We start from the raw sequence: 16266 nt of genomic DNA, 5'->3' as shown, positions 1-16266 counted from the left end.
GTGCATTCATTTTTGCTTTTCCTTAATAACACGTATTTACAGTTGTCCTGCTTTAATTTCATTTCCTGCTTAACTTCATTCATTACCTCATTTTGCTCCTTAACATCAACCTTTTCTGTTTGCTGGATACCAGTTTCAAATCTCTGCCTTAGAGATTTGCTAAACTGGGCAGGCCAAGGATGGTACCTGTTAGTCCTTTCTGAGTTCACTCAACTCAGAATGACACATAACACTGTATTGGCCAGCACCAAAAACACACACATACGATATTTGCAAGAAAGGACGCTCAAACTGCTGGATAGTGGGCGGGTCTTCCCTCTCATCCAAGAGAGAGCAAATTCTGTTTATTAATTAGACTTGCAGTAACCCTGCCCATTTCTTCAGGACTGGTCCAAGGCAGGTCCACATGAGCAGCCACTGGTCAACACGCTCCAGAGGAGGAAGGAGCCCTTGGATAGGCTAAGGGAGTCAGAGGCATCGCCTCAATCACAGGGCTATGCTGGGGTCCATCCTGAAGACCCTCAGAGGCCAAGGATGACCCCTGCTACCATAGCAGCTAAGGTAATGTTTAGAATGGGGAGCAAAACATCTTCTATTTTCTTCTAATTATATTATTATAAATCAGCCACTCGAGGTAGTGAGATGCACTAATTTTATTTATCACAGTTAAGGAGATTTTAGCCACTATGCTTACAATGGCCTTTAACCATGGGAAATAACCCAGAACACACAAAAGGGAAATGAATTGTTTGATATATTATAAATAATAAGCCCAATAAGCAATTCTTCCACTAAGAAATTTAGTTCATTAACAACAGCCTAAGGCTGCCAAACAACATAATGATCACAGATTATATCATTAACAACACATTATTTTTAATAGCTTGGCACATTAATACAGAATTCAGTTGTTCAGGGTTCCAGTTTCCCAAAAATATCTTAGTGTTAAGGCCATCATAACTGGTAGAGAAGTGTGATGCGCAATCTAGCACTTATGTATCATCTCTGTGCTCAGATGTTGTCAGGAAACCCAGCTGTATGGAGTCATGTTTATGTGTACAGGTGTATATGTACATTATATGGACAAAAGTATTAGGACCCATAGCCAGGAGCTTTTGTGACATCCCATTCTAATTCCATAGGCATTGATATGGAGTTGGTCCCCCCTTTGCAGCAATATCAGCTTCCAATCTGGGAAGCTTTCTTTAATATTTTGGAGTGTGTCTGTGGGAATTCATCCACAACACCATACCGAGGTCAGTTGGACAACAGGGCCTGGTTCGCAATCTCCAGTCTGTTTCATCCCAAAAGTGTTTGATGGGGTTGAGGTCAGGGCTCAGTGTGGGATAGTCAAGTTCTTCCACACCAGACTCATCCAGCCATGTCTTTAAGGACCTTGCCTTGTGCACTGGGGCTCAGTCATGCTGGAACAGAAAAAGGTCTTCCCCAAACTGTTCCCACAAAGCTGGAAGCATACAATATCCAAAATGTCTTGGTCTCTTGAGTGCGCATGCATGTGGCATGCATGCTGCCTGTTACAGTAGCTCCTGTTCGTGTTTTTTAGTTTTTCTTCCTAACTTTAATTGATCTTAATACTTTATTTATTTGACAAGACAACTTAGGGAAGCTGTGCCTTCTCGGAACCTGCTAGTAGAGAGAGTCTTGGTCTGTTTTTTCACCGTGAAAGTGCTTCTTTCACTCTCATGGTCAGCCGTTGCGCAGCAACATGGCCGCTTTGTTTACACACGGGATCAGTTGATCGAGCTGAAGCTGGTCGGCATGGCGACCTGGACAATGAACATCCCCGAAGAGCTTTGGAGACGGACACACAGAGGATGCAGAAGAGGAACAAACCAGCGCACAGGGAAAGCGAGGGTGAGACGATGGAGGCGTATGGAGAAGATGGGATATAAGCCACTTCTCCCCACTCTCTTCATGGGCAAAGTGAGGTCCCTGGCTAATAAGATGGACTGGCTAACAGCACTAGCCAGGAGTCAGAGGGAGTACTGGGAGTGTAGTCTAATGTGCTTTTCGAAGACATGGCTACACCAGGTCATCCCGGATGACAATGTTTCCATCAATGGCTTCCAGACTATTTGGGCCAACCGGGGCTGCACCAAGAGCAGTAAGTGCAAAGGAGGTGGGCTCGCTGTGCTAGTTAATAACCACTGGTGTAACCCTGGTCACATTACTATCAAGGAACGTGCCTGTTGCCCTGACATTGAGCTGTTGGCTGTTGGACTCAGGCCATATTATTTACCATGCAAGTACTCACATGCTATTATCGTGACTGTTTACGCCCCCCCCCCTCTGTCAACCTGATGTGAGCGTGTGACGTCATTTATTCTCCAAACACAACACCCGAGTGCTTTTATCGCCATATCGGGTAACTTTAACCACATCAATGTGGCTAAGGCACTACCAAACTTCACTCAGTATGTGGACTGTCCCACCAGAGAGGAAAGAACACTAGACCTGCTGTATGTTAATGTTAAGGACGCATACAGCTGCTCCCCCTCTCCCCTCTGGGTAGGTCAGACCACAACTTGGTAAACCTCAGTCCCTGTTATGTGCTGCTGGTGAAGAGTCAGCCTGTAACCATGTGGACAGTGAGTAGATGGTCTGAGGAGACTTATGAGGCACTGCAGGATTGCTTTGAGGCTACTGATTGGCCATCAACGGGCTTACAGAGTGTATCACAGACTACATTAACTTCTGTGTGGACTACACTATCCCAACCAGGACTGTTAAATGTTACCCAAACAACAAGCCATGGGTAACAAATGACATTAAAGCTCTCCTAAACAAGAAGAAAAGGGCCTTCAGAGCTGGAGACAGAGTGGAGGTGACAATGATCCAGAGGGAACTGAAGACAGCTATCAAGGAGGCGAAGAACAAATATAGGAGGAAGCTCGAGAGGAAACTCCAGCAGAACAACATGAGGGAGGTTTGGAATGGAATGAGGACCATCACCAGCTTCAGGTCCAGCAACAACCGATGGGGCCAACAAGTTATATCATTTCTTTAACAGATTTGACGCTGCAGGCTCTGTCCTCCCCTGTCCTGACTCCTCTGCTGCCTGTCCTCAACAGCCCATTCCACTCACCCCCCCCCCCCTCCCCCTCCTGATAGCCAGGCCCCTTCCTGTGGCAGCCCATCTCACACCTCTACCCCTCTCCCACCCGTCACCTCTGTAGTAAGTCTCTTTGCTGACCAGGTGAGAAGACAACTGAAGAGACTCCACACAAACAAGGCTGCAGGCCCTGATGGGGTCCCCACCAGGGTGCTTAAAGCCTGTGCCTCCCAGCTTTGTGGAGTACTGCAACGTCTTCAACATGAACCAGAGTCTCCAGAGGGTCCCTATGATGTGGAAGACGTCCTGCATTGTTCCTGTTCCAAAGACGCAGCAACCCAGTGACGCCAAGGACTACAGGCCAGTGGCACAGACGTCCCATGTCATGAAGACCATGGAGAGATTCGTCTTGGATCAGCCATAGTGCAGCCTTTTCTGGACCCCCTCCAGTTTGCCTATCAGCCCCACCTGGGAGGTGAAGACACCATCATCTACCTGCTCAACCGGGTATACGCTCACCTGGATAAGCCAGCCAGCTCTGTGAGGGTCATGTTTTTTGACTTCTCCAGTGCATTTAACACCATCTGGCATGCTCATCTGTGTGATAAGTTCAGAGTGATGCAAGTAGATGCCCCCCTCATGTCCTGGATTATTGACTACCTGACTGGCAGACCACAGTATGTACGCCTGCAACACTGTGTATCGGACAAAGTGGTCAGCAACATTGGAGTTCCACAAGGAACTGTCCTCTCTCCCTTCCTCTTCACCCTCTACACCATGGACTTCAGTTACTGCACAGAGACTTGCCAACTTCAGAAGTTTTCTGAAGACTCTGCAATAGTTGGATGTATCAGCAAGGGTGATGAGGAAGAGTACAGGGCGACGGTGAAGGACTTTGGTGCGAGCGGAACCACCTGCAGCTCAATGTGACAAAGACAAAGGAACTGGTGATGGACCTGAGGAGGAACAAGGCACCGGTGACCCCTGTGTCCATCAGGGGAGGTCAGTGTGGACACTGTGGAGGATTACAAATATCTGGGTGTGTATATTGAAACTGGACTGTGCTAAGAACACTGACGCCCTCTACAGGAAGGGCCAAAGTCGTCTCTGTTTTCTGAGGCGCCTGAGATCCTTCAACATCTGTCGGACTATGCTCAGGATCTTTTATGAGCCTGTGGTGGTGAGTGCTATCCTCTATGATGTTGGATGCTGGGGAAGCAGGCTGAGGGTGGCAGACGCTAACAGACTCAAAATACTGACCCACAAGCCCGGTGATGTTGTGGGTGTGGAGCTGGAATTGCTGACGGCAGTGTCGGAGAGGGCGACGCTGTCTAAGCTGCAGGCCATTATGGACAATGGCTCCCACCCACACTTCGACACAGTGATGAGACACAGGAGCTCATTCAGTGCAAGACTCATTCTACCAAAATGACCACAGAGCACCACAGGAAGTCATTCTTACCTGTGGCCATCAAACTCTATAACTCCTCCCTCCTCTCCTAGCTCCTCCCTCAGTGTGTGATTCACAATGTGTGGTTCATCTGTGCAAAACTCATTACTAAACTGTGCTGTTCATATGTGTAATAATAATAATTGTGTGCAATAACTCAGAGGTACAATCATTTGAACTGCCTTATACTAGATGTTTCATATTTATTATCACAGTCACCACCACTTTACTATATTCATAAGAACTTAAATCTTGTGCAAATTTCTCTTTATCTTTGTTTTAAATTATTAAAGTGTTTATTCTTATACATAAATGGTTGCAACTGTAACAACTGCAGTTTCCCTCTGGGATCAATAAAGGATTCTGATTCTGATTCTGAAGCATTAAAATTTACCTTCACTGGAGCTAAGGATCCTAGGCCAACCCCTGAAAAACAACCCCATAGCATTGTCCCTCCTCCAGTCAGGTGGGTAGTGTTTGGTAGTGCTGCCAAACCAAGACTCGTTCATCAGACTGCCAGATAGAACGCTTGATTCATTACTCCACAGTTACGTTATAGTTACAGTCCAGTGTTGGTTCTTTATACCACTCTATTTGATGCTTGGCGTTGTGCTTGGTGATGTAAGGTGCTAGGTGCTTGATTTTATACACCTGCCACAATGGGACTGAATTCTAAAAACACCTGAAGTGACTAATAGGTCACAATGTCCCAATATTTTTGTCCACATAGTGTCTTTATTTCCAAAATGCTGTGTACAGCAAACTTCAAAATTCATGTTTTGTTGATTTGAAATACGTCAACACATCCTCTACAGAGAACACCCTTAAATAACATATTTTTTCTGCACATGTCAGTGCACAATTTCTATATATTTGCTGAGTTTAACTTATTGGAAAAAATTAAATATAACATATAATTTCCTCCAGGTTCTCCGGTTTCCTCCCGCAGTCCAAAGACATGCAGTCAGGCCAATTGGACATGCTAAATTGCCCCTAGGTGTGAGTGTGTGAGTGACTGTCTGTGTTTGTCTGTCTGCCCTGCGATGGACTGGCGACCTGTCCAGGGTGTATCCTGCCTTCCGCCCGAAGACTGCTGGGATAGGCTCCAGCTTCCCCCCGCGACCCTGACGGAGAAGCGGCTTAGAAAATGGATGGATGGATGCATGGATATAATTTCCTCCAGGTTCTCCGGTTTCCTCCCACAGTCCAAAGACATGCAGTCAGGCCAATTGGACATGCTAAATTGCCCCTAGGTTTGAATGTGTGAGTGACTGTCTGTGTCTGTCTGTCTGCCCTGCGATGGACTGGCAACCTGTCCAGGGTGTATCCTGCCTTCCGCCCGATGACTGCTGGGATAGGCTCCAGCACCCCCCGCGACCCTGATGGAGAAGCGGCTTAGAAAATGGATGGATGGATGGATGGATAACATAATGTGTGATAACTTTCGCACAAGCCATATTGTTTTATTTTTTTCCAATATATTGAATTCAGCATATAATTATTGCATTCAAGTGTGCAGAAGTGTGTTCTCTGTAGATGATATGTTGACTTATTATCACTTCAACAAACATATCAACAAAACTTATAATATCACCAGGGGTGCCTAAACCTTTGCATGATGTAACTGTTTGTAAGAAAAATAGGTGTGAAATGAATACCAGCTGACATTTAACACAAAATGCATTTTTATTTCTCTAATAAAGGTGGGATTAATCATGACATTGATATTTCATGGATGTGAAACCCCAGCGACCTATTTTGTGAAAAAGAGAAAATGTATGATAGTGGTTTCTAATGCATTTGGGGATGAAACTCTTTATATCTGCAATACTGTTGAGCAGCTCTGAATGAACCTTTTGTCTGGAACAGCCTGTTTAGCTTTTGTGTAGCCTTTTGTGGGTGTTTGTTTGAGTGGAGATGTGTGTGTCACAGCATGGTGAGGAAGTGTCTCCGGCAGCCAGTGACCTGGCCATGGTGCTGACGCGGGGCCTCAGTATGGAGCAGCAGAAGAGCAGCAGAGACTCGCTCCAGTACTCCAGTGGATACAGCACTCAGACAACAACACCATCGTGCTCTGAGGACACTATCCCTTCTCAGGGTAACACACACTTAAACACAACTCTTTCAGACTAATTATAGAAACTGATCTTCAGCAGACATTTTTATATTGATTTCTAAGAAGTTAAAGAAATAGTTTGGCTTAAAATAAAATTTATGCAACTTTATACTTACTCTAAAATGTGGTCAATCAGCCAAGACGCATTCGGTGGCCAATTTTGCTTCTCTAAGTTAGCGCTAAGCTACGAGGCAAACATTAATGAAGCTAGAAGTCATTAGTCTCCTAAATACATTCCCAAAACTTCTCTCAACTGCTTCCATATCTGCTTCTCACAACTGCACCCATATGATAATGTCAAAGTTGAACTTGTGGCTTAGGACACAGTATGAATTTGTTTATTTTTATAGATAACAGTAAATAATGTGCAAAACATATTTGCATTGTTGTTTTTCCATTTATTCCCATTATCTTACCTCTGCCACCTCAGGCTCTGACTACGACTGCTACTCTGTAAATGGAGATGCTGAAGCAGATGGTCAAACCGATTTTGACAAATCCTCCACCATCCCTCGCCACAGCAACATCGCTCAGAACTACCGGCGTATGATCCAGACCAAGCGTCCTGCCAGCACGGCCGGCCTGCCCAGCGGAGCTGGTGCTCAGGGCGGCCCTCCGGGTGCTAGCGGCGGAGGAGGTGGGGGCGGTGGAGGTCCAGGCACCCCAGGTACTGCTACCATCCGCCGAACGCCCTCCACCAAACCCGGCGTGAGACGCACCCTGTCTAATGCGGGCCCCATCCCAATTCGGCCACCAATAGTGCCGGTTAAGACTCCCACTGTGCCCGACTCACCGGGCGGTGCTTATCCGGGACCTCCAGCCCGCGTGGGGAGCGAGGAGTGTGTGTTCTATGTGGCGGACGACGCCTCTCCCAGTGCTCTGGAGTATGTGAAAGCATCCCCCAAGCGTCTGAGCCTGCCTAACACTGCCTGGGGCGCGGGGGCTGTGGAGATGAGTGTTTATGGCCAGCCTGGAGAAGAGGACCAGCTGCTGGCCGCCAACCGCCACAGCTTGGTGGAAAAAATCGGCGAGCTGGTGGCCAGCGCCCATGCCCTGGGCGAAGGTCAGTTCCCTTTCCCTTCCCTCCCTGACAGGCCTCCTCCTGGGCTGGAGGCCCAGGCTGACCCGCAGGAGCCCCAGGATGGTGAGGACATGCTGGTGTCCATCCGTCGTGGCGTACGGCTGCGCAAGACCGTCTCCAATGACCGCTCGGCGCCTCGCATTTTGTGATGGCTCCTTGAGGCAAATTGAGGGGAAAAAACACTACACATTGTGGACTCTTGTAGAGAATGACCTATGAAAAAGAGGATTAAAAAAAAAGCTAAATGTTTAAAGAAATCGTTAGAATTAAATACGTGATGAAATGATAAATAAACGATAACAAAAAAAAGAAGTAAAAATGCTAAATAACAACAGGCTCAGGCCATTATAACTCTTTAGCGTGTCTGGACGCATGTTTGTCTTATTAACACCACCCAATCACGGCGGGATTGTAGTCAGACTGTAGCGAGACGCTGGGCGGCTGAAAGGAGGGACAGGGACATTAAGGGGGTCTGAAAGTAAAGGCCCTGTGTTGTAGAGGACTGAGCGGTCTTATACAACACCTACCCTCTAAAAGTGGACCCCAGGAGTCAGTGCTGGAAAAGCTCATGTCGGGTGAGGAGGTGCTGTACGCCCCACCCCCACCTCCAGCTCGCTGACATTACACTGCCATTTGGAAGTGAGGGTGATGGAGCTGTTGTGCATTTATGACTGGTCGGTGTGGCTGTCAGTTAGGCTGGAGGTGAGCGGGGCTCTGCTGCAGGTCAGCGTGTGGTTCTGTAAGGGGGCGGGGCTTGTCTTCTGTTCGTTGTTCTCTTTTCTTTCTAAGCAATTAATCTTAATCCCAGATCCTGATCCAGAACGTGTGTGTGCGTCAGGTGTATGTATTTTGTAGACATAAAAAATTCCAATATAATGTGGAGCAATAATGCTTTTCTTTCTTTTTCGTTGGTGGAAGAAAGAAGAAATCATGAGAGTAGTTTGGCTGTAGTTTTCTTCGGTGTGGGTGCTGAGGTTATCAGCAGAAGAGCCTGAGCTTTGCCTGCTTTAGTTCTGGCCATAATACGAAGGGAGCAAAGTGAAGAGGAAGAAGAGCACTTTTTAAGATGTAGTGTTCATGTTGACCACAGGGTGTCATTGTGGCTGCACTGTGTGCAGAGAGTGTGGAGAAGAGAAAAGAAGAGAAGAGGCACTTACCTTAAGGGAGGTAGAAAGTAAACAGGCTTGGAAAAAAGAGAGGAAAAGAAAGTGAAGTGTAAAAGAAGGAATGAGTTGGGGTGGTAAGTGATGGTTATTTTTTATGCTCTTGTTCTTTTTAACTGTTCAAAGTTGGGTATTTACACAGAATATATATCTTTTTCATGAATTGGTGTGGGTTCGCCTCACCTTTGGCCATCAAGCCTCAAACCACAGCCCTCTGACTCAGCTGTACTTGCTGGAGGTGGGTCAGTGAGCTAAGATGAAGGCACGGACCTGGTTGGGAAGAATTTCAGAGGGACCTGGTGTAGAAAAGTAACAAAGGAAAGATGAGGATGAGGATGAGGCTAAAGAAGTAGGGAGGTAGAGAGAATGATCTCTGGCAAAGGAAAGCAAGTCCAGTTCTTTCTAACACAAGCATTCCACTGCCTGATCTAGAGCTTAGGACAACTTACGCAAGTAAGTAACCACTTTGGCATTTTATGAAGTATCGTGTGGCAACATCCTGTGAGTACCCATTTTAAAGTGTGAGAAAAAGGATGATCCTTGGTGACTCTGGACATGGAATAGTACTTAGGTGGCCAAAAACACTGTTTTAGTCCTGTAGTATCTGTCTGTGAGTGACTTTCTGTGCTCCCATGATTCATTATAACCCCTGCCGTCTCGCATAGCTCTGCCGCTCGAAAATGGCCACTACATGTGCGACTAAATGAACACTTAATGATTTTTTTTTTTCTTGATTATTTATTTTGCATAAATAGAGCACTCTGTTTTAGGAATGCCTGTAGCTAATTAAAAAACAACAACAATGTGTACCTGCTTTGCAAGAGTAAGACTGTGCCAGAATGTTTGATCCTTTGCTAGGAGTGAGCAGGAAGGGGGACCACTGCCTAGTACTACACGCCAGCCACAGTGACCCTGGCCAAGAGGTCAGCCCACAGAGACTCTTCCAGAAAGCACAGGTCATAACTTTGTATATATACTCACATATATACATACATGTACTGTAAAAGAAGGTGGACAGTAACTGTACTAGCCTCATCACAAAAATAACAAAATGTGTCTGACACAAATATTGTCTAACAGTCCTGGAGAAAAGCAGAGGTCAAGTGGCACGGGGTATGACAGCAATATGGCAGAGTTTTCTAGAAAAAAAAAAAGAGAGAGAGAGAGAGAATATGATCATGTCTAACAATTCGATATCCAGTACTTGTATACTGTTTCTTCAATGTGCAACGTGCTAATTTACTATGGTCTCAGTTTCTTTTCATGCTTAGTCTGCTCTGATATTATAATTCACACTGACTTTCGGACGAATCAGTGAGTGAGAGAAAAGCCGAGAAACGAGGAGGCATGAATGAGAGAGAGACAGAGAGGGGTTGAAGATGAAAACTACAGAGTGGTTTGTGAAATATATCCAGCTGTGAGTGAGACATGTAGCCATTAATTTGGATAGATGGAGTATAATGTAGAGCATCATCCCAGGAAGTGAACTCCCTGTTAGTTTTCCAATATCAGGGCTGTGAGGTTCCATCCAGGACCACCGCTCTGCACAGTGAAGAGTTTCCCCTGCATAACTGATATCCAGGCTCCACACACAATCGCATTCTTCATATCTACAGTTGCACAGCCATAGTTTGATAAAATCCCATTGAACTTGATGTTAGATTAGTGTTTAGATGGGCAACAGTGAACTTCCGCTACATTAAGTTTCCAGTTTAAACTGCCTGCAGTGGAGCTGCGCTGTGCGGGTTAAAAACAATACATTTGCCATTACAGTAACACTGGCCATTTGTAATTAATAATAGGCTCTGATTTGACATGTTTTGATTTGTGAGCTATAATTTTCCATTAACTTGTATCTTTACACTATAAGGATAACTCACATGTGTTTTTGGCATATAAAAGAGCTGACATTAGCATAGTGGCAAATCTAAAACTACAACATAGTGCAGATCAGTAGTGTAGCATTTTAAACTGGGAACACAACATTATGTAGCACCTCTAAACAAAGTGTGCTACAATTTGGTTGAATGTGGTTCGGTAAAGCTTGTCCAAACTTGCAACAGTTGCTAGGAATGAATGCATTTGTGGGCCAACTGTGCTGTGTTAGAACAGTGGTTTCAAGCTGGCCCTCAGGGACCAAATACCCTGTCTGGGGTCCCTGAGGACCGGTTTGCAACCCACTGTCTTAGAGCAGGTAAAATAACAAACAGAGCAATGTCTGTCTTGATGTCTTAGAGTGAGATGTCAGTTTAAAAACCATATGCTGGAAACTGGAAGGAAACAGAGGAGCCGTATTTCCATCCACTTTGAGCGAATTCATTTTAAAGTTTATGAAAAAATGAAATCATGCAGTAAAGGTGTGCGACTAAAGTGAGGTAAGAAAACAAACGGTATGATAATGTGCATTTAAATATAAACAGCACGCTACAAGGAAGCAAACAAACAAAAAATCGCACATACGCACAGTTATTTTAGCACGTCAGCACTATCCAGCTAGCGTAAAGATCCAGAATTTAAAAAAAAAAAATCCTATTGAGAATTGTTTAACACCTGTGTAATGGTCATTCTCAGATTAAAGTGTTATATACTGGAGATAATGGTGCATATGTAATAAAATTAGACATGCTCTGGCACAATACTGTGACTAAAGTGCTCTACTGGGTGGGGAATACCAGCACCATAGCAGAGCAAAACATAGTGAATAAAGTTTATGTGCATTTACTGACAGATACCATTTCAGAGAGCAGCATAGCACGGTATCTTAATACTTGCATGCAACTGTGCATTGAATCAGACCCAGTATAGGCAACAAATTGGATGGAAACCTGGCTCTTGTCACTTTTGAGCTAAATCTTCGGGCACTGAATGTGCACAGGCACAGGTGAAGAGGAGACACGTCTGTCTCTCTTTCCTCTCTGACATACCTTTGCCATTGTTTGTATCATTCGCCATTTCACTCATATTCATGATATTGCGTGCTTGTTAAAATTCTTACTTTATGCATTATTCATGTTCTGCCTTATTACAAGCGAAACAGTCGAATGCCAAAATTCGTACCAGAAGTGTTACTGCGCTCAGATGCTGTTTCCTCGGAAAACTGCACCGCGACTGTGTCTGTAAGGCCGGCGTGACACTGTTTCCCTAAGAGAGGCTAATGTAGCTAATGAAATGACTCTCATTAATATTAATGTTTACATGCTGCTGAATTTGTTCTCGCCTCCTTTTCCATGTGCTCCTACTGGGGTAGCTGAACTTAGCATAACTTCAGCACAGCCTGAGCAGAGGGAGCTGTGTGATGGAGTGCATGTTTGCTTTCTCCCCTGCTGGTCAGAAGGCGCCCTAAAGCATTCTTTACAGGGAAGAAAGTGCAGCCATTTACTTTACTCTATTACATTTTAGACATCAGGCACAACATTTTCAAAGCTAGCTCCATAAGCAGTATAGTGGCTTTCAATGCCTTGGATATGACCTACCCAGCCAACCTGTACATAAAGTAGGTCACAGTCTGTAAAGAAGACATCATAAGCAGTTTATCTTGCAAAGTCAGGCAGTTCATTTTCACAGGGTCATAGCTATTAGGGATGAGTCAGAATTCTCAAATATTTGAATAGTCATGAAAGTCATGACGCGCTATGCTCCACCATGGCATGAGCAAGACGTTGGTGCCATGTAACAGACAGTAGAGAGCGCAGCTATAGTTCATAGTGTGTCACAGAAAAGAGAAGATAAGCTCATTTTACGTTTGTAGGGTTGATGGAATAGAAGTTTCAACATCGTTTTGGGAATTTATACCTGTGTTTGGGATTGGCTACCTAACGTAACAAACTCGCTGTTTCCCTAGGCTGGTAACATTAGCTGGGCCCAGATAGCAAACTGCCACTGCTGATCCACCCTCAGACCACCCAGACTAAGGTCTACTAGTTTGTAATCTCCTTGGACAGATTTTAAAATGCATATAGCCTTTTATTTTGGAAATAAAACAAATAACTAGGCATAATATAAAATGATTTTGTTGAAAATGTGGTTGCTGTCACTGTGCTAGAATGGTATAACCAGCTTTGCTTATGATATCGCTGTTAAAATGATTTACTAAACTAATTCACAAAGGAGAAAGAAAGAAATGAAGGTAAAATGAGTAAATTGGACTGTGAGTGGGGGAAAATGGCATTTTGTATGATACTCTGTTTAACCAACAATGGCCTACTATCCTTTTGCTATCTGGACAGTGACATGTGAAAACATTTATTTGTTATCTTAAAAACACCAGTTTGAATAGTTCCGTGGTTGTCTGGATGGATTTGTTCTCTGGGTTTAATATAGCTCAGTGTGCAATAGGCTTGTAGCCTTAAATGTCCTATACTTTTTGGGGAGTTGGGAGTGGGGAGGGGTGTTTTGGAATATTTTTGGAATGACTTGCACATTCAAATTTGACTGAAATGCCCATCCCTAATAGCTATATAGGCTTCCATACTAGTTTGCTTGTGATGTCATGTTTCTGTATTGTACATAAAAGCCCATTGTACTCGCTTTCATCATTTTAGCATCTGGACGTTAGATGGCAGCGCCAAGAATCCAACCATTTTACCAATTCACAATGCCTTTTCAGTTTGCGTTTAGTCTTTCTTAATGACTGAAAGAATCTGTAAAGACTGTATTTTCATAGCCTTTAGCAGTAATTGCAAAAATAATTGCATCATCTCCAGAATGGTCCAAACTCTGGCACAGCTGCTTGCATGTTCATATTAAATCGATTTTGGGCTTGCAACGATTTTTCACTGTAGAAGAGCCAAGCTGAAAATAACACCATTAGCATACAGCAGGAACCCTTCATAAGAGCTGCACTTTTGTTTATAGCTAAATGAAAATGCCTATTTATGAAATTAGTTACATAAATCCTGCAGTTTGCCACTTATTTAGCACAAAAAGCAAAATAACAAGGCTGGCTCGGTCCTGTCTATTGTTCTTTGAGCTCTAATTTAAGCTACCAGGTAGTGGGAGTGTAGAAGGCGTACCTTCTGATTAGGGTCTCTTTACTCTAATAAAGAAACAGCTGGATACCTTAAAGCGTTCAAAATTACGAGAGCGTATGCTGTAGATTGAACTCAACTGAACCCAAACTGAAGGTTGTAGTGCATCCTCAGCTTCGCCTCTTTCATCTCATTGGTCTTGCGTTGATCTCCATATTTCAAAACGCAATGCTTGGCTGGGCCTGGTTTTTTCTGGCCGGAACACATGCAACACCCACTCAGTCTCACCCACACAAGCTCTGTTGTTCAGAGAGCCCCTGAATCTCGCCCAGCAGTGGAACCTCTGCTTTCTCTCTACACGCACACAAGCCGAGACTGATGCTCGGCAACCAGGCGTCATGGTAACTCAGCTGAATGTCTTAACGGCGTCACTCTGCGCTCTCTTCTCCTGCACTTACGTCTCTCGTTCATCCTTCGATTCGCTCCCGAGCCCCGAAAAAGGTGGCCCGGCCATCACCACTGTTCTTAACCAGCAGAGAAAATGATGTGTGCATTATTTTTTGTAACCCCACCCCTCCCCCACCCCACCCCACCCCCTTCTTCCAATGGAGTCAAGTAATGCTACAGGTACTGTCGTCTCTGTCCTCCTTCTTCTTTATCTCTCTTCTCTTTATCTCTCACTTTAATTTATTGTGTTCTCTTTTATTTCTCTCTAAGGCTAATTTGCCTCTGTTGCTGATGACGTTTTTTTTTTTTTTTGTTCCTTTTTTTGTAATATTTATCCTCTTTATTTTGTTAACTCTAGTCACTGCTAATGTAACAAAACGCACTGTGATGATTCCAGTATTAATAAAAGTTGTACTTAAACCGTGTGTTTCTATGTGCGAGTGGCAGTGATGTACTTTCGTTTTGTGTAATTTGAAGTCTGCGTGGGAAGTGAGAACCCAAGTGTCACAACAGAGCACGGAGTGTGGAGAAAGTCTGTTTCCAATTGAATCGCACCTAAATAAATGAAGCCCTTTATTTCTACCTGTACTGCTGAGAACAGTTATGCTTTAAGGTGGTAGAAAAGGCTGCAGGCACCTGTCTGTCCTGGAAGAAACACTTACTCATTGCCGATGCACTATATCATATTAACCACGCTTAAACTCATACATTTGACTCCCACAGTTTGGCTCCAAATTTTGCCAGCGCAGAATGAATCATCGGTGTGATATATAGGGTGCTTATTTAAAGCACTAGTGTCTTGGATAATTGACCTTTCTTGGTTCTCTGCACGAATTTGATATGCTAGCATTGTTAAAGTTTCACTTTCCAGACCATCCGGTCCGAATGCTGTAATGCTGCAAACAATGACCTGTTTGGAATTGCACTGTTTTTGTGAGGTCACTAAAACAAAAAGATTTTCATACATCCGGGTGAATAGTAACTAGTTACAGTTTACTCTAGAATGTGTAGTTAAGTAAAACACTGATGGATATGTACTTATGCTCAAGTATATTAAAGCAATAAGCCACGAGAGGCCGTGCATTACTGAGATTTTATCACAGGAAGGGTTTTATTAGGCACAATGTGACGGGAAGTGCCTAAAACTCCATTCCTGTGATTAAATCGCAGTAATGCACAGCCTCAAGTAACTTATTGCTTTTATAAAATAGCTGCTAACATAAATATTATGATAAATGCACAGTTTTTAGAAAATAATTTGTCATTAATAAAAGTCGACATAAGCAATTACTCTGCCAAGAAATGTAGTTCCTTTAGAATGTGGTATCGTTGCCAAGCAACCATGGACCACTGAGTGAGGAGAATGTTCCGATCCCCATCGCTGTATGTCACAGTCATTTCATTAATATTTAAAGTTTTTGTCATATAACAATGAACATGTGATAACAGCACTGTAATGCAAAATGTTTGCTTTGTAAGTCATTTTTGGTCACCAAATTGCCATTGCGAGTATTGTGTAGCACCAAGCCAGCAGTCTCCCTCTTCTTCGGCTGGACCTGAATGTCAGACGGCTCCCTGCTCCCTACACAGGGCACTATGTAGGAATTTAAATACTGAATCATGCAGCCCAGCAGTGCAAAATGCAGCTAAGAAATATTCATTTGGTAAATATTCATCAACTTTTAGAGCTAGCCCACTATTTAGGGAATAAGGGACTGCTTGGGGTTTCGACACTACATCTGATGTAATCAAGTCAAGTGACATTTTTAGACTTCTATAATGCTGTTTTACAGTTAATCATGCCATAAGTACTTTAATACCAGATTGTGATTTTAATGATGGAGTTGTCTAGCATGTTTTCTATCTTTTAGACTGTTAGCTAGCTAACTAGGCTAGTTCTAGTTAAGAAAATAAGTTGCCAGCCACTCACTTTCACTCACTTTGTCATTACAGCATGCCTTTCATTTTT

At 43.9% G+C, this 16266-nt stretch overlaps 1 protein-coding gene across 6 annotated transcripts in view; it reads left to right on the top strand.

Annotated features, from left to right (window-relative positions):
* mtss1lb (MTSS I-BAR domain containing 2b) overlaps nucleotides 1-14722 on the top strand; it is a 111404-nt gene extending 96682 nt beyond the window's left edge. For all 6 annotated transcript variants that reach the window (XM_017716407.2, XM_017716405.2, XM_017716404.2 and 3 more), the window contains 3 exons: nucleotides 385-561; nucleotides 6456-6621; nucleotides 7070-14722. In XM_017716407.2, the coding sequence (XP_017571896.1) occupies nucleotides 385-561; nucleotides 6456-6621; nucleotides 7070-7869 (1143 nt within the window). In that variant the 3' untranslated portion in view covers nucleotides 7870-14722. The remainder of the gene's footprint in view (nucleotides 1-384; nucleotides 562-6455; nucleotides 6622-7069) is intronic.
* Nucleotides 14723-16266: the final 1544 nt, after the last annotated feature.

The sequence above is a fragment of the Pygocentrus nattereri genome, chromosome 25 (assembly GCF_015220715.1).
Source record: "Pygocentrus nattereri isolate fPygNat1 chromosome 25, fPygNat1.pri, whole genome shotgun sequence".
NCBI classification, from domain to species: Eukaryota; Metazoa; Chordata; class Actinopteri; order Characiformes; family Serrasalmidae; genus Pygocentrus; species Pygocentrus nattereri.
This window is presented reverse-complemented; position numbering and strand designations above follow the sequence as displayed.